We start from the raw sequence: 25,087 nt of genomic DNA on the forward strand, positions 1-25,087 counted from the left end.
AAATCAGGGAGCAAAATGGTCTGGACGAAATGATACCGGTCAACGGGACAAAATTTTGCGAAGTGTATGATAACATAGAAAATCAATATGGATTTGAAAAATATGAAGATGAAAAGAATATACCGAACCTAAATAAGTCAATAGAAGTTTGCAATTCATCCAGTTACATTACTAATAAAGAAAAAGCAGGTTCCTAAAAGAAGAAGTTCCTCAACTGCCTAGAAGATTTTGTAAAGCTGGAGCACCTGTACAACTAGCTAGTATGCAAGACTGAAAGCACACTTCTCATTGACATCACCGATAAAAGCCTATTTATCAGCAAAATTCTCAAGCCAGATAAATCACCGGCGTCAGTAGATGATCAATATCTGGAGTAACGACAGCCCGCTTACTGACTTCTCCCAGATTGCAGCAGTGTTTGTCTGATGTGTTGATTGCCACAATGTCCTGAGCAAACGTACAATTGGAACCAGGAGAAACCTGCAAGTCGTTTCATCCTTCTAAGAGAAGCTCATAATAGCTACATAATGTCTTGTTCAAGCAATAACTGATAATGGCTAACAAACACACTGAAACTGCTTGTCCTAAATTTACCAAAAAAAAGGAAAAAATGAAGAATTATAGGGTATTGTGCAAAACAGAGTATTATCAGAGCAAGCTCTAGGAAAGACCTGTGCACATTGTCTTACTTGTCAAGCCCAGATATCATATGAATGCACCAAATCCCAGACTCAACCTTACCATTGAGCCAGCCCTTATCAGTACTTTGTTGAGAAAAGGAATATCATATAGTTTTCACTCATAAGCACCCCATAATTACGTTGGAAGCAGAATAATATATATCCAAAAAGGAAATTATTGGTTTAAATCACCAGGAAAAAAGCTAAGACATAACTCACATCGTACAGCATATCTCCGAGCTTCAACTTAACTGCACCACTCTTAAAGACCAATATTTTCCCCATGAATCCGGGTGGCAACTCCTCCAAACTGCATACATTCTTATTTGTGCCAGCAACAGAAGACACGGAGCTGTTAACTATCTCTTTTCCCTTTGCATCACCTGAAACCATTGGAAAGCTACCAGGAATCTCCTTCCCTTTTGCCGTGGTTGGAGCAACACTTCCACCTGGTCTAGAGCTGCCAGCTCTGTGTTTATGATTCACGCTGGCTGAAGCATGTTCAGATGTACCAGTAGAACCTGGCCCAGATTCCCGTTTAAGAAAGGGGAGGTTAGCAGGAAATTGAAGAAAAAGCATCTTCTCTCCATCAACTTCTTCCTGTACATCAATAGCAAATTCATTAGCAAAAAGAAACTCTAAGATCAATCTGATAAATGTTCAAAATATGAAAACAGACACACTAACACAAATATAGCTACCAGCAGACCAAGATCTGATGCAGAATGTATGGCACTTTCATCATACTCCGAAGCTGCTTTAGCCTCCCCAAATTCTTCCCGATCAAGAACCTCTAAAAGCTCAAAAAGCATACCATTAACAGACAAAAAACAGTTAACACCCCAAAGAAACAAAAGACTAGCAAATTCAAGGTGACCAAAAGCCAAAAAAAATAAAATAAAAAGTTAATCACTTATGATCACCCGATTAAAATAGTTTTCTCTCTTTTAGATACCAGGAGAAATCATGTGATTAATTGGTTAGTGCAAAACTGCAAATATGTCCTCAGTATAGTTACTTATCTCTGCCACAGCATCTCCCTGCATTTATACTTGATATCTCCACCGTATATTAAGCTGAAGCTATGGGTTTGGTATTTAAAAAAAAAAAAAAAAAAAAAATTCTGTAGCTTAAAGTGTTTCATAGCAACCCTTTCTTTACCTAATTTTGTAATGTCCCACTTCCGTTTCTTTTCCCATGACATTCAACAGAATACTTCCTTGAATACTCCACCAACTAATGTATCCAGTAAGTAATTAGGCTCACATATAGTGTGACAAAAACATTAGTTAGTAAACTTTTGATGTCATTGATACTCAACACTTGTTAACAATCATCATGGAGAAAACTATCTCTGTTACTTAAAGCTCTATTTTATCCCCTCTCATGTAATTGCAGTGTTGCTAGAAAAACCTGTACTCCAAAGCAAAAAAAGTTTCTGCATTAAATTCTGATGAAAAAAAAAAGATAAAAAGATCAATCTAAACACCCTATCTGCTTTAAGCATCATCAAGTTTACTGTGTGCAACAACCAACAAATCTCCAAGTATGATGTTCAAACACTGGAAAGAGAATTTCTGTTGTCTTGATTTCCTTTAATTTAATGCAAGCATTCATGAAAAAGCAATAGCCATGCAAGGCCTTGAAGGGACTTCAAGATCAGCAAGGAGGGACAACATGTCAGCGCTCATCCTGTCATCACTAAGAGTGATTTGAGCTATACCTGGGTCTCCAGAGTAAGGTCTTCTTATGGGAAGAGCAACAGGATAGTAGCTGTGGTTGTAATCCTAATACAGAATAACAAAAAAGTAATTAGTGAGTCCTTTTATTTGTGCTCGCAAAGACTCAGTTTGTCGTAGGCATGAAAGAAAAAACAAACAACATTTATTACCCAAGGTTCTTTATATTCTCTCTTCTTCTGCTTGAATGAAGTAACAGTGGCATCTTCTGAACTTTCAACCATCCAATCAATTTTACTAGTTGAAGGCAAAGAATGGATGTCCCACCTAGTATCTGCAGCAGAATCTCTCAATCCCGTGCCATTACTTCTGTCACCGGAACCTTCCTTAGCTGAGCCATATGTCCTTAAAGAAGTTGATGATGCAACTCCATGGCTAAATGCAACTTGAACAGAAGCTGAAAGTTTATACAAGCACATGAGTTCATAACTGACCACTCAATATAAAGAACTAACAACAACTTATGATGCAGCCATAACTACATGTGCCTGTACAAAACCCACTGAGTAGGACAACTCTATTCAGCTAAAAATATGATGTAAACGATCTCAAAGAACAATGATATTTACTTTAAACGTTGTTCATATATCCAATAATTATGCAGCAGTGTTAAAAATTTTGTCGCTTTATAGTGTGCTGTTTAACCGATCACTCCGGATCACCGGATTGGTCTTATTTGAATTGATCAATTACAAGTTTGGTGTTAAAGTGAAGTTGTAATACAATCATCAAGTGATAACTGAATTCCTAACACGCACATACACACCCCCCGCCCCCCCCCCCCCCCCCCAACAAAAAAAAAAGGGTAAGTGAATGAGATTACATTTTTTCTCAGCTTGAGGCCATCTTCTTGTCAGATGCTCCTGTACACGAAGTGAGATGAGTAACATGTATAACAATGAAGGGCATTGCACTTCCCAAAAACACAGGAAAACTAAACCACAAATAACTAGAGTAAAAAGGTTATACATTGTTCCATTTCTACAATAGAAGCTACTAAAGCCCCTTCTGCATTCTAAATATGAGTTATTAAAAAAAGAAAAGAAAAAGCAGACCATCAAGGGAAATTCAGCTTCACTTTTCTTACAAAAGCTTAGCCCTAATGCATAAAAATCTGCCAACGATGTGTTTTTGATGTCATTAAGGAACTGAAGTAAGTGATCAAGTAATTATTAATTAACAAGCCAAAGTTATGTGAGGAGGTAGTAAATGCAAGTTCCTCTTAGCTCTTCAAGATTAAGGCTGTCCTTGATTGCAAAAATCTAAACAGCAGCATGCAAATTTTAAGCACGATAATGATGCATTTGGTAAAAGAGGGCCTCCAATGTCCGTTTAATTGCAGACAATCTCGTCTTGATTGACTTCTGTAAGTTCATATTCAATTGTTCAATTATTCAGTCTATATATTTCTTTTCCCCAATTCGAGTCCTTTGCTTCAGTTAAAATGTGTCAAATATCACAAGGTCAAAAACGAACCCATACAAAAGCAAGCAGTATAATTCTGTACATTTTTGGAACTACCGTAAAACTTTCTCATTAAAGATTTACCGATATCAACATGCATCAATCTAGTAAAACAAGACTTCATTTTATGCGGCACGGTAACAATTATAGTCCTTAATGACATTAACTCCTAGATACCAGCAAAAGTTTGCGTTAGAAGGGGAAAAAATGATACTAAAGGATATGTTAATTTATCCTGACCTTGTACGGTCTATAAAAGTCACAGCTATAATAATTAGTATAAAATGCAATATTGTATATATATATACATTTTACTTAATTAATCTTTTATTTTTAATTAAAAATCTAACATTTGAAATGTATCTTAACAGACCGTTGCTATACATAAATCTGATATAAATAGCGAATGAAGGCGCGAGCATTACTTACGTTAACTTTGCGAAGGAGAGATTCATTAATCTCGTCATCTCCGCCATGATCACCACCACCAGCTACTTCACTGCCAATTCACAAGTATTAAGAGTTTCAAGGTAAGAAAAAAGACGATTAATTGGAATTTTTTTTTTTATTTTTAAAAAAAGGTGTTAAGGAAAATGAAATACGTTTTGGGTTGAAGAGGTGTGGACTTCCTCCTGGGTGGAGGACCTTTAGGAGCAAATTTGACCTGTGAAAAATACATGGCAAATTGAGATTAAATCGCAAGTAAGGAGCAAACCAGGACGCGAATGAAGGGAAAATCACAATTCAAAACAGAAACAAGAGAAAGTGGTGCAGACCCTTCTAGGAGTAGAAGGGGACAAATTCGGTTCCATGTAGCTTCTGGTGCAATTCCAATAAATTAGAGCTCGTAATCAGGAGAAAGGGCTATGATTAGACAGATCGGAGCGACAGATTACCGGAATTCTACCGAAAAAATCAAAGCGATAGGCTTAAGGTCGGAGAAAGATGAAGAAGACGATATGACCGGAAAAGAAAAGGGGCAAAAAACATGAACCGAGTCGAACCCTGGATGGACGTCTCAACGAGACGTCTGAACCACCAAGCCAACGTGAAATTTGTTGAGGGACGGCAAATTTTAATGGAATAACTACATTCACACACCCGAAAAAAGTAAAATAAAAAAAAGGGAAAATTACTTCTTATGTCTGCACTTTCCATTTTTAGTAATTACTTCTTTGCAAAATTCTCAGGTGTTTTGGACTAAAATGAAAAACTCTACAAGAGACTTAAGAATATTTTTTCATACAATCTAAATTAGAACTATGGGATTTGTTAAAATTGAACCAAGATATCAATTTCAGTCTCGTACAACTGTTTTAGGAGTATTACTTTTAAAATTTTGGCCCTCGAAGTTTTAATTTTTTTTTTATTAACTTTCGTTGTTTCCCTAGCCAGTTATTGTTACTCCCATAAAGCGTGAAGGAATTACTAGTAATTACTGCAAGGTTGCTTTTGGGTTTGAGGGATTTAATGAAATATTTAAAATTCTCATAAATCACTCCATGTTCTGTAGATAATTTAGGAAGCATTTGAATTTAGAATTCATCTATTATTTTAGTATGTAAATATATTCAAATAATTGATAAATTACAATTTTGAATACCTCTTAATTAATGCAAACGATGGATAGAGATTGGACAGAATTTCAAATTTCTTCTCACATCCCTCAATCTCGTGTAGGATTATAAAAAAAAAAAAAAAAAAAAAAAACCAGAGCTGTCCCAATTCCAAAGTAATATATACATAACTGTAAACTTCATCACACACTACTGTTTCCTCACTCTTTCAAGTATTCATACAACAACAGTTGATGCTAGTGACATTTTGGCAACAAAAAAAAAAAAAAAAAATACAACAACAGTTGATGTACTTCCGCTAGGAGTATTAGATTCGGTCTTTCAAGGTTCTATATATTCGTTAGAACTTAGGAGTATAGGGTTATAAAAATGTCGTGTTCTTGCAATTTCATTTGATTGCGTTAGAGAATATTACAATTTTGGTACCAAATATTTGGGATATCAACAATTTAATCTTCAAAGTTTGAATAAAAACAAATATAGGCTTTGTTTGGTAAGCAAGTTTTTGGCCAAATTTATCTGCTACAAATTTTTTAATAACTTTAGCTGCAATAATCTCAAAAAATTTCTCAAAATTTTTAAACCATACACTTTAAAATATTCAAAAAATTTACACACTTCAAAATTTTTTTCTACAACTGCTACATTAAATTACAGTAAAATTTTAAACAAACACTAAAAAAGCTTATTGTCAAACGGAACCCTAGTTCTGAATGTTTCACTTTCCAAATACATTTAATTCAATTGACTAGTTTTGACAAATTGTTACTTGAATTTGAACACAAAAGTAGCACATGCTGGAGGTTAAATTTTGAAAAATATTAGAAAAAATGAAAAAAAAGAGTTTATAACCCATAATTTGTAATTAAAGGTACTAATTACTCATATGCACATTAGTGCACTTTAATTATAAATTATGGCCATTAATACTTTTTCCTTTTTTCTAATTTTTTACAAAATTTAATCGTTGACACTTACTATTGGTGACCGAATTCCAGTAATAATTTACCAAAACTATTCAATTTAATTAATTGTGCATCGAAATTAAAACATTTAAAACTAAATTTACTTTTGTCCAAACTTTAAGAGCTAAAACTGCCAATGCCACAAATATTTTGTACCGAAACTGTAATTTTCTCATTGCATTATAACTTGTGTCTTTTTTCCCCTCTTTTTGTCTGGTTTACTTGTCCTTTGGGAGAATGTAGCGCTCACCCCACTACAATATTGATCTAACAATACGCATAAGCATAATTATTAGCATCACGATTCGGATCATTGAGTAAATGATCCGTATCCAATATTTCAACTATTTTGTCCAACAATGATCCGTATCCAATATTTCAACTATTTTGTCCAATAATCTCGATTGGATTTAGAATAAGAAAGAACAGAATTTTTAGTGAAATCCATACATTTCCAATACATTATATTACAACCCCAAAGCTTTCATTAAATTCAATATCACCCCTAATATTTTAAATAACACTTTTTTTTCTTAATTAAATATACCATTATACAGTTTACGCGTGAGTTGCATTATCTATCATTATATAAGTGGATAGTAATCTTAAAAACCATTAATATGACCATTTGCTAATTTTTTGTAAGATCTGCAATTTGCTCTTTTTTTTTTTTTTTTTGTTTGAGCACAACATTGTTACAATTGGTAATTGTATATTGGGAACTTCTAGTCAAGCCCAATTTGGCATTATGATACTTCTACTAAAAAAATACGTGGATGCTAAAAGTAGTTTGAAACATTTAGCGAACATTATCCTCTATAATTAAAAGTGAATTTTTTGATATCAAAAACACTTTTTAGCAAAAGATCCAAATTGATACTTTTAAAATAACTGTTGTGTTTTAAAAAAAATAAATCATTAAATTTAATTATTTTATCCGATATTACGAACTAACAGAGAAATATATTTAAAAATTTTTAAATTACACAGTATCCAATATAATATAATAAATACTTGTTGAATTATATATCCAAACAATGCATTTAAAAGCACTTAGACACTTAAAAATACTTCTATTAAAAGATCTGCTAACCCCAAGCGGACCATGGACCTGAATTATGTTCCATGACAATGGATTCAAGTGGCAGATTAACCATCTGAATATTGCGCGTATTACAAAGCTAAGTTTAAGTTTCCATAGGGCTTCACGAGGCTTGATTTATCCTACACTACACGTATCATTTCTCAGCCTTTACACACTCGAGCTTAAGCTATGCTTGACAAATTAAGAGGAAGCAAAAACATATCCAGACGGGGTTTAGAACACGCCTTACAAATACTTAAACGAGACAGACACAAAATGAGATCACTTCACCGTAAATGCAGTCACAGAAAAGGCGAAAGAAACTCTCTGGTTAATTGACCTATCATTTTAAGTTTGAAAGGAGTAAATATGACTGAGTGGACAAACAATTGGAATCAGCAAAATGTGCCCAAGAATATTAACAATTCTAAGCTATTGTGCTTAAGAACAAAAAAGCAGGGCAGTTCATCTAATCCACTTCTCTACCACAAAATCAAGCACTAATCAAAAGACAATTGAAAACATTGAAAATTATGGGTTTGACAATTCATACTTAAATCCCAACCCTAGCGAAGCGCACTAAGAAAAATGTTTAGTCAAAGGTAGAAAGCTTTTGTCACGGAAACATTCTAAAATCTTGTGTAGATGCATAACCCAAGAAAGTATAAAATTAAATCTACTCATATACGTTTGAAACCCCTCCATGTTAAAAGGCTTCAGATATGCAAGTACCAGCATACATCCAGGTACTTTGTCAGAGGATTGGTCAATCTTTTTCAATACTCCCTTAACTTCAACCTAGATCGCCACCTCAAAAACATGGACTTCCTCTCACTCTATGTAACCCACAAATAACAACCAACAATTATCTCATTTTTGCAGTAACTGAGATCCCTTGTTCCACCAATTCCCCCTTCTGAGCTACCAAAGAAGCAAATAAGAAGTGTGAACAAAGAAAGAAAAGTTACATTTAAAGCATTCTAAACCTGCTGCACATGAAGTGGAGAAGATATCAGAACCAAATGTATGTAAGTAAAAAATTAGACATAAAAAAGGTCTAAGACGTATTTTCAAGTTTAACATACCCTGGAACTTCATATACCAAGAGGAGGTCATCTTCTTGACAGGAAGTGTAGATGCAAGCAACACGCTGCTTCGAAAGCAGAGGAGCCAAAAGTATTGAATAAGCACAAAAAAAGTGGGCGCATAGATAAAAAGAAGGGACCAAGTTAGAAACACAAACCAAAAGCAAATGACAGAACAAATCACGACAATTAGACCAACCAAGTATGTCAGCAATCAATCATGAAGAAAATCAAGACAGATAAAAAATTATAAAACTTCTGAAAGGCAGCGGCAACCGTCCAATCACCACAGACAGGCCTACAAAACAGTAATCAGTAGAGATAGAGCTTTTATATTTGATACTCCAATTCTTCCTCATGAACTGAACATTGTCCCAACGCTCTGCAAATGTCATAAGAGCACTGCAAGGTTAAAGATGTGAGTCCCAAACTTCCAACAAGTAAGTCATGGCAACAGGTAAAAATCAGGTTCACAAGTGCTCCAACAAACCAGCCTGAAAAATATTGCAATGTAAACAATGAAGAAGCGTTAAGATGGATGGAAAAACCAGTTAAAAATAAGAAACATGAAGCAAACAGATGATTAAGTTATGCATTAGTGACATTTTCGAGTATTAAGAGGAGGATGAATTTCGGCAAATGAGAGAAGTCAACCCTGATAAGTATCCATTGGAATACGCTCATCACTGCGTGGTTAGACCAATGAGACATGTAATTCATGGTCAAGGAAGCATATGGTTTCAACCCAGCACTGAATAGTTTTACATGTTCAAGTAGAGATAGATACTCAAACAGTAACTTCCAAAATATTGAAAATGCTGTATAGCATAACACATAGGGTTGCACCACAGCTTTAGCTTTTCCACTTGTCAGACATTTCCTATGAGGTAAGAACTTTGCCCACACAACTGAGCAGTCATCATGGGAATTCCCTTGCAATAAGATCCCAACCTAAACAAGAACTAATGGTATTTTATTTCAGGTACAATATAGGTAGCTTCCAAGTACTGAGCGATAAACATCTCTTGCTACAAAATCAATGATGGTTAAAAATCTAGGTCCAGTGGGTGCTGATAGTGCAGAAGTCAAAGGCAGTCCACAGTTCCAGAACCCCCTTTCCCCAAGAACGGGTGAAAGGGAAAAAGGCTGGACCGGTATAATTTCTGTTGCAGTTCAAGTAACACTAGAACAACTTGGAAAAGTCAGCCCCCCCCCCCCAACCCCCAGAAACTCTCCCAATATAGACTTTTGAAACATGTCTCCCTCTGCACAAGATTACTCCAGACAGCCATTAGTCGCCAATGGACAGAAACACGTGACAAATGTTCAAGGCAACAGTCCACCTTATCCTAAACAGTTCTGAATTCATCAAATGCAAATGGCAAAAAAAGACAGTCTCAAATCAACCAACATGTTTCCTAGGTTTGGTAGAATAAAGGAGTCAACAAGGGAATTAGGAGAGCTTACCTTCCCTTTGAACACCATAGAACAAGAATCACATCCTCATTTCATCTCAGCCATGAACTTCTCATACTCTGAGTCTGCACCATAGGTCTTCTCTGCAGATGACACAGGTGGAGGCACAGGCGGATTGGAGGCCCAGGGAACATTAGTCACACTCTGTGACTGGTCCAGAGTAGGAGGAGGAGGTGGTGGTGGTGGTGGTTGTGCCATATTGTAGTAACCTTGATAGCTGTATGACGGTGTTGAATACTGGCCATTTGGTGGAATAGCAGCAACAGAGTTACCATAGGCATACGTGGGAACAGATTGAACAGGAGTTGTGCTCTGATGAGATTGGACTCCAGGTGGGTAACTTTGCTGTGTATCAACAGCTGAAGCATACGTCTGTTGTGTTTCAGCAGAAGACACAGTTGTTGATGGAACAGCTGAAGTTGCTGTCTGCATTGGAGGAGGATACTGTACTCCATATGGAGGGACAGGTTGCCCAGTATACATGGCCGACCCGGGAGGAGGAGGAGGGTAAGAGGCATAAGGAGGAGGAGGAGGAGGAGGTCCCCATGGAACTGGAGCTCCTGTGTAGCTTCCAGGTGGTGGGGTTCCAAGAGGCCCACCTGCAGCATACTGCTGGGAAGGATAAGCACCGGTTGGTTGGGGAGGAGCAGGGTATGTAGGCATCGCAGGGGCAGGAGGGCCTGGAGGCACAGTGGGTTGAGGCGGTTTACCAGCCACTCTGACAGCTATTGTCCTACCATCCAGACGATGACCATTCATGCTAGCAATAGCATTATTAGCCTGTTGAACATCAGCATACTTAACAAAACCATAGCCTTTACTCAGACTAGTGACGCGGTCCTTGATAACCTTAGCCATAACAATTTCACCAAAAGGAGAGAATAGGCTGATTAAACCATCATCGTCCAGAGTGGGAGGCAAGTATCCAATGTAGAGATTGGTCTCATCGTATTCCTTGGGCTTGATCAGGTTTGCCCCTAAGCCAGGCGTGGTGCTACTCACACCACTATTATTGCTGCCATTGCTGGCCCAAGGAGGATTGCTTCCAGGAATACCAGGAAGAGCAAGAGCTGCAGAACTTTGTTTGGTTGAAGATTCAGGACCAGTCCCACCCAACTCAGCCAGGAAGTTCTGATATTCGTCATCCATCTTCTTGCCTGTGGTATTCTTCACTGGACAGTCAATAGTGGGGTGCCCACCATCGCCACAAATCTTACACAGAACATCACTTTTAAATGTTGAAGTTTTAGACGGACATGCATATTGCCTATGGCCTGGTTCACCACATAACCTACAATACTCCTCGTCTCTAATAGTCCCATTCAAAGCAGCAAGCTCCCTGAGCTGTTGCCTCTTATGCTCATTAAGCACTTCATCAACAGGCTGCAAGAGCTTCTCCACCATGGCAGCGGCTGCATCAAGTGACTCCTGAGTTTCAGCTTCCACCAAAACATGTAAATCTTCATTCTCTGAGGGATCAGGCTTCAAGTCCCTTTTCTGCTGTAACCTACCTTCCTTCACAGAGCCTTTACCTCGAATAACAATCTTTGCGCCTGTCTCTCTTTCCATCCTCTTCTGAGTATTACCTCTAGGCCCAATAATCAAACCAATAAAATTATAACCAGGGAACTCTTTCATCGGGATGTAAAGCTTCTTCTGAAGCTTAGGAGGCCTGTAATCAGCAGGTGGCTTAAAAGCGGGATTTTTCTTGAGTATTTGGGATATAATCTCCTGCCTCTCCCTATTCAACTTCTCCCGTGCACGATATTCCCTAGTATTAATCCTGATGCCCATATTATCGTAAATAGGTTCAGGCGAAGGTGAGCGTGCACCTTCAGGCCTGTCATCTAGGGGCAAACCAGATTGCAACTTTCGAGTAATCTCAATCAATCTGCTATTAAGAGCTTGAATTTCAGGGTCAAATTCAATACCTCCAGTAAGCTCCTTCATGAAATCCGGCAACTGAATCACCGGCTGCGGCTGATCATCCGCCCACCTAGATTTCCTCTTCCTCCCGCCAGTCCCTGTCCCCGTGCCATCGCCTCCTCCGGTCCCAGCCCCACTTCCATCGCTGCTGGCCTCGCTCGGAGGAGGATCCCACCTGCTCCTGCGCCTTCGCCTGCTGGTGGTCTCCTCTTCACCTCCCGACTGGTCCTTGTCGGTGCCGCTATGCGTGTTGGTCAAGCCATTCTCAGAAAGCAACGGTCTCAGGACCTCGAGTTTCGGAGTACTTTCACTGTTCTCTCCGGTTAAAACCTTCTCCTTTATCGGCTCACCCGCAACGGAATTCTCGAGTCCGCTATTCTGCTCGAACTTAGTTAAGGTTTCTTGAAGCTTGTGATTGTAAGACGCATAATTTTGTTGGGATTGATCCTGATCTTGAGATTGGGAGTAGGAATAAGAAGAATTGGAGTAATTTTGGTAGTAAGATGGATTTGCAGAAGGGGAAGAGATGAGTAAAAATCGATTGGAGAAGAAGAGGGAAGGTGGGGATGTATTTATCTGAGGGATGGGTTTTATAATCCTTGGTCTGGCCGTAAACGTCCTCAGATCGATCTAGCCATCTAGGGTTGGATTAGGATACCCTGGTTCAGATAAGGCGGTTCACACATTCTCGCTGCTGCAGATTCATGGCTTTGTGGCCTGTATGGGTTTCGTATGGGCCTGTGTTTCAGCCTGTTGGGTTTCATGGGCCTAAATTTCAGGAATAAGATTCTTGCGGTCTTCAAAATATAGTCGATGCTGTTAGGGGGCAGGTGAGGTCCCCCTAATCTGAGAAGAGCACGCCGCGCCTACTTGAGTTTTGATAGACTGTATACTTACAAATTCGCACCACCCCCCCCCTGCGGGGGATTGGCTCGGCTGATGCTGGGATTGCCTAGTTAGGTCCGGCATTTATGTGATCGGGTTCGACTCTTTCTATCGTCTTGTATATCTTTAAAGTGCGGCATGCACAGGCGCAGGGGATTAGTTAGGCCGAAGGTCCGGACACCCTTACGTTGACCAAAAATAATAATAATACTTGTAAATTCAAATTGAATAAATTTAAATTGTTATTTGAATTCGAGCTCAAATTCATCAAAACTCAAACTCAATTCAAGTCGAAACTATTCGTTAAGGGTCAAATTCAGCCTATCTCAATCACACGAATCACCTCAGTAAACTCCACTGGTTTAATCAGCTTACATATTATTGTATTCAGGCTGTAAGATTTCGCACACGCAGAAAACAAATCTTTTTTTTAATTCTTTAGTTGAACAATGTTTTGAAATTTAGTGCGCGGGACCTGCAACTGCAAGATGCAATGTACGAGTGGTTACTAAAGGGCATTGCTTGTGCAACACAACAGTCTATTTGTTAAGCTTGCAAAGTGATATGATGATATGACAAGAATGCATTACTCTTTTTGGGTAGGTAAGAATGCATTAATCTACTATCATGTCTTCACTTTTCTCTGCCGAAATAACAAGAATTATCTCGTTTTCTCCTCTAAATCACACTCCAAGGACCATTTTGAGAGCATGTTGGATGCAAATGATACTACTTTTATCCATCTAAATCACAATTATTTCGTTGTCTTCACTTGTATCCATCTTAACTGCCTTATGCGCTAATAAAGCGTGTTAATACTTGCAATTGTAATCCATAAATTATTGTTTTCAACGAAAACTATAGCAAAAGTATTTCTAAAAAGCTAATAGACTCGCTTAGATCAAATAGGTGTTTTGATACGCTCTTCAAATATTATTAACTGCAGGATGCTCTATTTGAATATCCAATCTACAGCCCACAGAAGGATTTGAAATCCCTTTTGGTGGCCAGTTTTATCTAAACCAAGTTGATTAGATCGAGTTTAGCACATGCAAATACATAAGCAAGCCATCAAAAAATTCAAAGCACCATCTTTCTCTTCCCTCGTCCATCATGATTGGTGCATTTAAGACATTACAGCATATATCACAAAATTGTTGATATTTCTCTCACAAAAGAGCCATTTCCATTTAAGGGCTGCCTCTTCGACTTTTATTGCTGAAGAGGGCGTTGCAAGCTTTCTGCTACATAAGTCCGACATGCGAAAGCATATTAGCGCAGCATAATTCACAAAACAAACTGCAAAAAGAACATCTAAGAGAAAAGATTACAACCGGTAGACAGCCAAGTCCCAGTCATGATAGTCTACTCGGAAGCAGATGACTTGCGCAGCGCAAAAGGCCCGTGATGCCTTTCTCTAGATTGGGTCTCCATCCTCTTGCAACCATCCAAGACAGCAGTCAGCTCGTAGGGGGGAGCATCAGTGGCCAACCACTGCTCAACATAGAATATGGACTGACTACAGGCTTTGTGTGGGCCCGTGGTGGTGACTTCGATGTAATCGCAGTACCAACCATGGTGGGCTCCAGAGCCATCAGAGGTCAAGTTTAGCCTGCAAATGGGTGAGCTTATGCATGGGCCTCGCCCAGTAAAGATATCCAGACTGCCCCTCTCAAAGTAGTCATGCTGTGGGCCCATTAGGCCCCAATTCCTGAGATTGGGGATCCAAACTGATTTTCCTGCGGCGTCGCCTAGAGTGACGCTAATTCTGGAGTCAGTTCCCGCCTTTACGATGCTTCCAGTTTGTACGTAGAGAGTGTAGACGCATTCATTCTGCAACAAAAAAGCAGCATTCAACATTGCAGATAAGGCCAACAAAAAAAAAAATTTCGCCCAAGTCTGTCCATTTTTTATGATCATGTAACAAAAGTTGTCTATATTTTTCGGCAAATTTGTCTGGTCAAAAGCAATTCTGAGAAACCCATAATCTGCGGAAGCCATGCATGGATTTTGAAATGATTCTGGTTGCATGATCTAATGATTTTGCTGGTAGAGTTTGATTTGATCAGATAAAGTATGAAGATACCATGATCAAAGGCCAGAGCATCTTGATTCAGAAGAGTGTAGCTGGGAAACAAAAAGAAAAATGAACAATCTTCCTACTTTGCATGCACCAACGCAAAAAGAACGTTGAACGCCATAAAAAATGAGCACCAGCAAGCACGATCTAAGATAAATGTTTAACCAACTACTCATCTGTAGAAGATCAGCTACAGATTACAGCCGATTCAGTCAGTAACTACAGCAATATGCTAAGCCGCTACACAGATTGGCTTAGGTTCGAATCAGTGAATTTGGATCGCATCTTCGAATTCAAGCATAAAAATAATATTTTCCTTCCAACAAAGAGAGTTCAAACAAAGATCGCCTAGAGCTGGACTAGAAAGCAGATTGATATATTATTGCATGCATAAAGGCAATATTGCAAGTACGTCTGAGATTGATCCGAGTAATTAATGCAATGCCCAGTAGTATATACTACCAACGACGAGGGAATTTAGTAGTAGATGTTAAGAGAGGTTTACAGATGGATGGGCGGCAACAGCAGAAGCTAAGACGACGGTGGCGAGTAGTAGCAGCATTGATGATGAGAAGCGGCGACTCGTCATCTTCTTCCTCCCTCGTTGCAAGATAGATCTGTTATTTGAGCGTAACAGAGAAAATAAAAATACTGCTGCTTGAGCACAATCAACTCCACTCTACAGAGGTATATAAACGGTTCTGGTTCTGCACTGCTATTACTGTATTCATGGGTTTGATCGGTTCAATGCATCACCGATTCCCTCGTCGTTGTTTGTTGTACGTAACCTGTAAGGACAGACCACTGCCTGTATAAATTAATTTTGCATTTTCCTCCATTGAGCTTTAGTATCGCCACTCACCCAAGAATCAAGACTGACTACCTTTTTCCTCCCAAACTAGAATTTCGCCCTGCCTCACCACAGTCTCTTTTCTTATTTATTATGAATTTATATAAATATGAAAATTAACAACTATCCCACATGTTCATTCATATTAATTTTAAAAAATTAATGTATGCTAAATATTCAATTATTTACTAATTTTTTAAAAATTTATTTACATACTTTCACTATGGTATGATATTATATATCAAACAATATATCCCATATCAAAAACTTGGTAGATATTCTTTTTTTTATAAATATTTTTTTAGATAATTAAAATTTTTATAATGACCATAAACCTAGAACTATATTTTCACATTTAATCCAGTAAATATTAAGTAGAACTATACATCAAGTAGAAAAGATCCAGCAATCCATATTTTTTTATCATTAAATATTTAGGTAAAAAATTTTTTTTTACATCACATACATGCTAGGAGTTTCGAGCGAAGACACTTAAGATTATCGTGTTTGAAAAATTTTATCATAATCTGAATCAACTAGATGAAAATGTCAACTAGACAAATAAGGACCCCATGATCTTATTTGAATTGTAATTAATGTGCAATTAGTAGATTTCACAATCTTAGTTAAACTATTTTTATTAGTCAAAAAATTAGCTGTCAAACTTTGCCAAGCAGTTGATTCGGACCGTCACAAAATTTCTGTCATGCTTAGGTTACTTTTACGAGATGAGTTAAGGGTTTAGACCACTTTAATGGGGCAGCATGAAATAAAGCCTTCTGAGTTTCGCAACGGATCTTCTGTACCACACCCTGTCTCACATCCTATCACACTCCTTAAAATCTCGTCAAGTGTCCCTTAATAAACCAAACTCTCAAACAACCCAACTCAGACCATATTAAGTTAATTAATCGATTAATCGGACAAAGAAACTTAATCCCTTTAACCGATATAACCAAAACCAAGAAAAATAAAAACATAATTACGGTTGTTTCAGCCTGTGCTTCACTAACTCTTCTTCTTCTTCCTCCTTCGGATTCCTCAAAACCCTTTTCCCTTTTTCCCCCTCCAACCCATCGATGGAATTCCAACGGTTTTTTCAAAATTGTCACCTGTGCTGCTCCGAAACATGGCATTCACTCAATTGAAGCAATTGAAACTAGTATCGGGTATCAAGCTGCTATCTTTATCTTTTGCCTTTCTAGAAAATCTAAATTGTTTTTTAGTGCACCTTGGACGAGTTTATTGCGGTTTCATTTTGTGTTCTCTCGGTTGCAGTTTTTTTTTTTATTTGTTTTGCCATTTGTAGTGATTTTTTTATTGTTTGAGGTTTTTGATGGATGGCGTTAGGTGGGTTTTGTTTCTGGTTAAAGTGGAGGGATATTTGGGCGGTTGATTGTTGAATATACTGAGTGAAGCTGCTGATCGGTTGCTTCGTGGATACTTTACTGAATGTTCTGAAATTTCATCCTTTGATCTGTGATAGGGACTGTGAATTCAATTGGCAATCTAGGCTGGCTTATGGATTGGATTTCCGTTCATGCCTTTCTGTATAACCTTTACTTGTTTGAGTGTAGTTCCTTGTTTTGTAGTGTGGAAAGCATATTCCAATAAATAGGTTTAGGCGAGCCTATTCTTATCTTCTGTAGTGCTCTTCTTCTGTTAGTTTTTGGGTTCCTTTTTTTTATTATTTCTCTAATAACAATTATAGCTTTAATTTTTTGCCCTTTCATTATTCTGAATTTATACTTGTAAAACTCACTCAGAGCAGAATGATGATAAATTAGTCTTTAGTTTGTTTATCCAATCACCTTATTTACTTTTTTGTCTTTTTTGGACAAACTAGTTATCGGTTGTACAGTGTTCTCCAAAGCTTTATTAAATGGTGAGCTCAAAAAAGAAGCTAGAATCTACATAACAATTTTTATCCTGTGTCTGAAAAATGATGAATTTCCTTGTTTTAATCACCATGCTCTTCGAATTCTTTCTGGGGTGCTGTGCAACTAACAGAGAAATGCTTTCTCTCTCTCTCTTTCCCCCAAAGTTCTTTTGTTATGTTTAGTTTTTCTAAATTTTAAAGGATAACTTTACCGATCATTTTAAAGTTACATTTGCTGCAGCAAATTGCAATGGTTTTCTGGTTTTGGTTTATATGGATAGAGGTGCCATCTTGACTTGCATTGGTGTGACTAGTTGCAGGGTTTATGTATTCATTCACTTCATTGTTGCTGTTTACAAAGTTCAATGTTTATGAAAATTATGAAACTTAGATAATTGAAATCTCTTATTTGCAGAATGTTATGCATAATGAAGCTTCAGTCATGTAGAGCTTGTAACTTTTTCCCTAATACTGCAGGGGTATTTGATATGATAATAGATTTTTTCAGTCAACTGGAACTGATTCGTGTTAATGCATCTGAGACTATGAAAGCCTATATCATTCTGCACAACCTTGATGATGGACAAGAAGAGCAGGAGAGGAAAGGTTCTTGCGTGGAGGAGAAGGAGAGTGGGGTAAGGCAAAGCCATCAACTCTCAAGAACAAACTAAGGGAGGCTCTTGAGGAGGCTTCTGAGGATGGGTCATTGTCTGATAGGACATTTTGCACTGAAGAATCCATTCCTGGCTTTAATGAAGCCTTCAATAAGTTCTTGACTTTGTACCCAAAGTTCCTATGTTCAGAAACAATTGACCAATTGAGACTTGACTTTGTACGGGTTGTTTTCTTATTTTCAAATGCTACAGTATTTGGGATTCATCTACATTTAGCTTAAAGGAAATTACTGCAAATTTGAGCAATCATGTACTTCATGGGGGTGCAGAGGAAGGTACTGTGGAGCATGATATTAAAACCAAAATTATGGATTACTTGAACATTCCTGAGAATGAGTTTGTACTTGTTTAAATTGTTGCTGAATCTTATCCTTCCCATTCGAACAAGAGGCTGTTGAATATGTTTGACCATGAGAGCCAGTTTGTGAGTTGGATGGCTCAATGTGCTAAAGCATCGGCAGCAGGAGCCTACCTTTTCATATCTTCTTTTGAATTTCAAGTTTCTTTCAAACGTTATGGGAAAAAGTCCAAAGGCTCGCTTACTTTGGCGCAAATCAAATACAGCAACTGTAGTCACGGAATCAAAGAATATATGAACTCCTTGCCCTCAAGTATTATCTCCATATAATACAGAGCATCGCTGGCATAGTCCTCACAAAACTCTTAATTATGCACGACTGAAAAGGCCAGAGAGTAAATAATATTGAGTTCGTATGGACCTTGAACTTTCCACCCTAAGAGTCCTCAAACAAGGAACGTTTAGTACTTTTAGTTACCGACACAGGTTTCAGTCAACATCCACTAGTATTGGAAATTAAGACGATTTCTTGTATGCATCAGGAATCCAGAGCGGCTCAACTAATATATCTCATCTTCTACAGTTTAGTCAAAAGAACGTTTATTAACAGAAATTGGAACAAAAATATCAAAATCAATTGAAGTATAAGCACAAAGTATTATTCCATTTAAAGGTCTAATTAATCTATGAGCGTAATCCCACAGTCTTGTCCTCCATTTCTTCATAAGCATCTTCATTCAATTTTTCCATTTTCAACAACTTGTTGATCAGAATCATCATTATTTTCAAGTTCTTGTGCCTACAAAAACAGACCCAAAGTTAGCAAATATATTGAATTATAATTGTAAATTATCAAACTAATATATACAAGATTAAATAATTAATCAAGATTTTTCCTTACTTGGACAAAACTTATTGATGCATGTTGTTGTGTTATTGAACTTGAAGACATCAAATCATAGCCTTGGTAGAAGTTAGGGTCCAATGTCTGCCAGAAAAATAAGAAATAAAAGGCCACGCATACAAACAAACAGCTGTAAACTTGCAAAACTATAATACTCGGAAAAAATTAAAATAAATAAGAAACAACATGCAACTAATGGTTGACATAATATCTACAAAAAGCATAATAAGAAATCTATTACGACATGATTGGACTTCATGAGTTGGCAAATCATTCTCCATATCTTTCCAATCACAAAGGCGTAAAGCAACATAAGAAATCTATTATCCAAAATAAATATGCAAAATTATATTTAACACTTGAAAAATATGGATCATACATGTAACAGCCCCACTTTCCCCTAAGGCGAACCAAAGGGGTTAGCGGACTGCCTGCCCAACTCTCGTCAGGACTACGGATCAATTCACGTCGATCTAATACGTTTCGGAACATACCCACGCGCGTAAACAAGTCAAAATCACAAAATAAAAAAAACGAAAATCGAAGCCGATGATGAACAGTACCGTCCACGTCAGAATCCGGATACTAGGCCGAGAGTAGCCAAATTTTTCTTTTGCCGTTTGAAATACGAGTTAATCCGAAATCCAACCAAATGTCGACCAAACATATATACATTGAAATGTAACATTTACAAGCCAAAAGCCAAAGCGGCATATCAAAACGATTCATCATAGATATACATGTTCGGTTTGCCAATCAAAAGAAATTGAACCCAATACACATTAGGGTCTCATTCAAAGAGCTATTCAAAAGACATTTACATGAGTTCAACTTGACAACCAACAAGTATAACCTTTCCAAAAGTGGTCATTTTCCTGTAAGGAAAACAAATGGAACGGAACGAGCTTAAGCCCAGTGAGTTACTACCACATAAGCAACCAAGAGCATATAGCATAACCTTTCATTTCAAGTACACAATTAAAGAATAAAACAAGTCGATAAAAGGATACGGACGGCTCTCAAGAGTCCATTTCCACGCTTACATTCTTGATCCAATCTCATTGACTCTCCGTCAACGTTTAAGAGTACCAACCGTAGAACCCACTTCACTCCTATCCCTTCCACCAAGCATACCCCAACCGGACCCGCACTCCAATCAGTAGCTTTTGGTAATACTCGAGTATACCGGAATCAAGAGTCTTATTACTACAAGATTCCCCAGTACAGTCCCTGTGGCATGTCAATTTTCACGACCAAACCCTCGCCGGCTCGATTCAATTGGCTACCAACGGGGTTGAGCTCAGTAATACAGTAAGGCCGTTGGATACTCGTCCAAACGACACCAAATCAGTTTTTTCATGAATGAAATTCAATATCTCATATGTCAAGTTCAGTATTTCAGTGAAATGGTAAACAGTCATTAACGGTATCAAAGGAGGTGAGGGCGGTCTAGTACACCCTCACCTTAACCAATTCCATTAGCCAAATAAGCCTTCAAGGCATCACAATCACATATAGCAAAGCCACATTGTAACATTCAAATGAGTAGTATACTCACTTATCAATTAAGTGTTGTTTCATGCACTTCCGTCAAGAGAATGTCGTGAACCACCGTCACGTCCTAGAACACGTAAACAAGTACAATGAGATTCGATAACGAGTCATAAAGCAATGCCAATCACAACCCCAATAGGGTTTCATATGCATATACAAGTATCATAGGTAACCAGAAAATCCGGAAATGCAATTAACTTTGGCCCTGAAAAAATAGTTTTTGTCCTCATTTTGCAGTAATGGTACCAATTTCACTACGATTATCGGATGAGAGTGCAAGACCCACCATCTCGAAACTAAAAGATAGGGCTACAACATTACAGAATGTCACTCAACCCAGTTTTGAGTGCAAACAGGTCAAAAATGCAAGATACTATATCAAAAACGTAAAACAGATTCACCAAAACGCATTCTAGCGGAAACATCATAACTCAGGCTCTACAAGTCCAAATCCAAAAATTCCAAAACCAGCTGAAAGCTAAGAAATAGGGCTACAATAATGTAGAAGATCACTCAGTCCAATTCCTAGCACAACCAGGTCAAATATGCGAGATACTAAACCAGAACCACAATAACGGGTTCACAAACTACATTCTGCTGTAATCAGTACAACTCAGTCTATACAGGTCCAAATTTAGAAATTCCAAAGGCAAATGGTAGCTAGAACATCAAGCTACATTTCATCAGAAGACCTCAAAGGCCAAATCGTGCATTTTCATGGTCGAAAATGGAAGACTACACGAAAACAGAAATCTGGGCGCGAAACAGGTTTGGAAAACAGTTAAGGGTATTTCGGTCATTTCACATGCTACAGTGGTTGGATCAAGCTGAAAATTTACAGGCAACTAGTTTATAGCCTTGGCTACAACTTTCATGTTTTGGCCAAAATATAATTCGGTGAGGATCAGGGTGAAAAGTCACGGTCAAATTGAGTGAAAAGGCAACCCTGTTCGCAGCACCCCTTCCTGGACCAGTCTCGGTATTTCCGACTTATCTCAGGTTACCGAGCCCGGATTGGACTGAAATTTTACAGGCAACTAGAAAACATCATTTTCTACAACTTTCATGTTTTAAGCCAAGGCCAATTCGGCCTCTAACCAGGAGATACAAAACCGGACAGAAATGAGGGTTATGAAACCCTAACTTTCCACATTTCCTTCCAAACCCAAAATTGGTTGCAATTACCAATCATTTACACCTACTAGAGTTATTAAACATCATTTCCAACCATCATGATCAAATTAAACCAGAAAAATCATCAATAAATTAAAAACTTCACCAATTCATCTCAAACCAAGAAATAAATCACAAATTTCAGCACTTTAGCTACCACTAAGCACAACTTAAGCTTCATTAAGTGTAGGAGGAAGTTCAATCACCACTCACCTAGTAAACAAGAGAGGGAGAGTTGTTGATCACCTTAGTTTCCTCAAAAAACTTCACCAAATCACTTACTAGCACCAAATGGAGGGATTTTATGGAGTAGAAACAAATTTAAGTAATTGGTTTGGAGAATTTGAGCTAGATGTTAGCTAAAATTTTGAAGAGTTTTTCTTCCTTCTTTGCTAGAGAGGGCCGGCCACCAAGGAGGTAAGAAATGGTGATTTTTGTGGTAATTTTGAGATATTTAATCAATGGGTCAAATAAGTCAAAAAAAGTGAATAGTTGTCATAAGTCATATCCAATATAATGGTGACACTTGTCACCTCCATTAATGCAATCCTATCCTTCTTTTTCCTCTCACATCAATAAAATCTCACTCTCTACTTATTTCTTAACACTCGATAAATTTCCACCAGTATCCGGAATTTAACCTAATTGGTCGAATTTTTTTGAACTTTTCGCACTAATGGGTCCCACATCCATTATATATCCTTAATTTTTCAAAAAGTCTCCAATGCTAGAAAAATCATCTAAAAACTATAATTACTCATAAAATTCACCAGGAAAATTTTTCCTAAACCAGAAAATGCAGAAAACATGCCATTAAAGGGGATAAACCCTAGGAAAATTATTAAGAGAAATTTACGGGTTCTCACAATACAAATATAAGGATGTTGAAATTCCTTATTATGAACCAACAAAAGGAATGTTTTTTTTTGATTAATTTAGTAATTCACAAACAATTTTTAAGAAAAGAAATAGTTGATCAAGAGAGCAAACCTCAACAACAGATGTCCTTTCTTTACAAGCCTATGCAAAGCAAAACAAAAGCCTAGTCATATGGTAGCGTAACAGGAAGGTTCTCCAGGAAATAAAGACGTGCAAGTTGTGGCACAATGTCTAGAATCTGCGTTCAGTGTAAAAACAAAAACATATTAGAATCAGAGCTCTGTCATATTATTCATGTACAAATCCTAAAAATTTCTCAAACTTGAATAAGACCAATACTATTCCTCCATCAATCAACATGCAACTGAAGAACATTACAGCCCTATTTGCATGAATACAAATTCCAAGAAAAACTTGCCATGTTTGTTCCTAAACAACGGCTAGGAATAAAAATAAAAAATGCCACCTTGCAAAGATCCAGGAAAAAGTGGAGAAGATCTTGAACAAAACCAACATATTCACAACTGCTATGTACGAATTTGTATTTAGACATCTACTCCTGAGGTTACATAACCTTTGTAATTTTTGAGAATAATGCAGCCACAGGAAAACGGGAAATAAAAAACACAAAAGTAAAAAAAAAAAATGTTCAGAATTGAGAAAAAATTACTCAACATAATGAGATATATTGCTGCTTATTACTTTCACAAAATTTATAACAATGTTTGAATCTCAAGTGCAGTATAACGAGAAGAAAGGCATTTAAGATCTGCAAAATATCAATTATAGCCTGTTTTGGTCCATTGTTAAATCATGCTCATTGTTCCATCACTTCACTTATTCTTGCTTTTTCCCAATGTACGAATTTGGTTACATTCTTCACCTAGAAGACTTTTTTCAGAAGAGGTGGAAATTTCTGGCTATTGATCAATGGCCTTTCCTTGGTGTTTTCTGCGCTTCGTTTTGCAAGGCAGAGTGACTAAATAATCCAACGTTGTCGCATGCTCAAACAAATTTAGCAAATTACATCAAATTGGCCTGCGTAGCTTAGCAAATTAAGCAAATTAGAAGCTTACAGTTTGATTGGCCTGCGTAGAGAAGGGAGACAAGGATCGCATGTGCCAGCACAAAAAAGTAACCATCATGCAAACTTTAACATATTTTCTAACTACTAATTACAAGCCTACAGGCAGTCCTAATAAACAAAATCAAACGTATAAAACGCAAAACACCCTCCTAATAAATATGGGAGCAACCAAGTCAGACTTTTACCTTACAGTTTGATTCATCTTCCTCTTAGGCATTTGCTCGAACAGGTGATGAGCTTAGCAAATTACATCAAATTGGCCTGTGTAGCTAGAAAGAAAATGCCCTGAAAGCAAATTATTTTTTTTAAAAAAAAGATGCAAATATTACCAGAACCGTTCAAATCCCAGAGGTAGCAGAATTAAGTTGCATGCTCAAACAAAACTTCGGACCATAAGAAACCCACCAAGGTTTTTAAGAAATAAGTTGTTTCTCACCTTTGGGAAGAGTCTCGAAGCTTTATCTAATCCACGTAAAAAAGTTGTTTCTCATGGGAAGAGATGATGAAGAGGACATAGGTTGTTTGAGTTTAAGGATTTTTCTCGTTGATAAATTATAATTTTGGTTAAAGAGTTTTTATTTTTCTTGGTTTTGGTTATATTGGTTAAAGAGATTAAGTTTTTTTGTCCGGTTATTCGATTAATTAACTTAATATGGTCTGAGTTGGGTTGTTTGAGAGTTTGGTTTATTAAGGGACACTTGGCGAGATTCTAAGGAGTAGGATAGGATGTGAGACAGGGTGTAGTACAGAAGATCCGTTGCGTCTGAGTTTTGACTTCTCAGTCCCTATTAGGGATGGCTATTTATTGCAAAGAGTGTGCGCGATTTC

The 25,087-nt window shown here is 37.4% G+C and overlaps 3 protein-coding genes and 2 long non-coding RNA genes across 5 annotated transcripts; 1 reads left to right on the top strand and 4 right to left on the bottom strand.

Moving 5' to 3' along the window:
• Positions 1-109: 109 nt before the first annotated feature.
• LOC113725175 (uncharacterized) lies at positions 110-4,931 on the bottom strand. The gene is made up of 9 exons (XM_027248179.2): positions 4,660-4,931; positions 4,486-4,547; positions 4,313-4,382; positions 3,243-3,282; positions 2,572-2,816; positions 2,404-2,467; positions 1,382-1,473; positions 900-1,280; positions 110-480 (listed from the first exon to the last, which is right to left on the bottom strand). Exons 1-9 carry the CDS (start codon positions 4,693-4,695, stop codon positions 328-330), a joined length of 1,143 nt encoding a protein of 380 aa, XP_027103980.1. The 5' UTR covers positions 4,696-4,931; the 3' UTR covers positions 110-327.
• Positions 4,932-8,693: 3,762 nt separating this feature from the next.
• On the bottom strand, positions 8,694-12,672 carry LOC113725176 (splicing factor-like protein 1). Its single transcript, XM_027248180.2, has 2 exons — positions 10,062-12,672; positions 8,694-9,088 (listed from the first exon to the last, which is right to left on the bottom strand). The coding sequence occupies exon 1, from the start codon at positions 12,018-12,020 to the stop codon at positions 10,098-10,100; it is 1,923 nt and encodes a 640-aa protein (XP_027103981.2). The 5' UTR covers positions 12,021-12,672; the 3' UTR covers positions 8,694-9,088; positions 10,062-10,097.
• Positions 12,673-13,951: 1,279 nt separating this feature from the next.
• LOC140035803 (PLAT domain-containing protein 3-like) lies at positions 13,952-15,720 on the bottom strand. Its single transcript, XM_072077202.1, has 2 exons — positions 15,467-15,720; positions 13,952-14,714 (listed from the first exon to the last, which is right to left on the bottom strand). The coding sequence occupies exons 1-2, from the start codon at positions 15,548-15,550 to the stop codon at positions 14,247-14,249; spliced, it is 552 nt and encodes a 183-aa protein (XP_071933303.1). The 5' UTR covers positions 15,551-15,720; the 3' UTR covers positions 13,952-14,246.
• An 861-nt stretch (positions 15,721-16,581) lies between these two features.
• LOC140033627 (uncharacterized) lies at positions 16,582-18,573 on the top strand. Its single transcript, XR_011837534.1, has 2 exons — positions 16,582-16,980; positions 18,168-18,573. It is a non-coding gene; the product is annotated as an uncharacterized lncRNA (long non-coding RNA).
• Positions 18,574-19,294: 721 nt separating this feature from the next.
• Positions 19,295-25,080, bottom strand: LOC140033659 (uncharacterized). The gene is made up of 6 exons (XR_011837566.1): positions 24,696-25,080; positions 24,445-24,544; positions 23,284-23,410; positions 21,125-21,187; positions 19,564-19,650; positions 19,295-19,461 (listed from the first exon to the last, which is right to left on the bottom strand). It is a non-coding gene; the product is annotated as an uncharacterized lncRNA (long non-coding RNA).
• Between the last annotated feature and the right edge of the window lie 7 nt (positions 25,081-25,087).

Source organism: Coffea arabica, chromosome 2c (assembly GCF_036785885.1).
Source record: "Coffea arabica cultivar ET-39 chromosome 2c, Coffea Arabica ET-39 HiFi, whole genome shotgun sequence".
NCBI classification, from domain to species: Eukaryota; Viridiplantae; Streptophyta; class Magnoliopsida; order Gentianales; family Rubiaceae; genus Coffea; species Coffea arabica.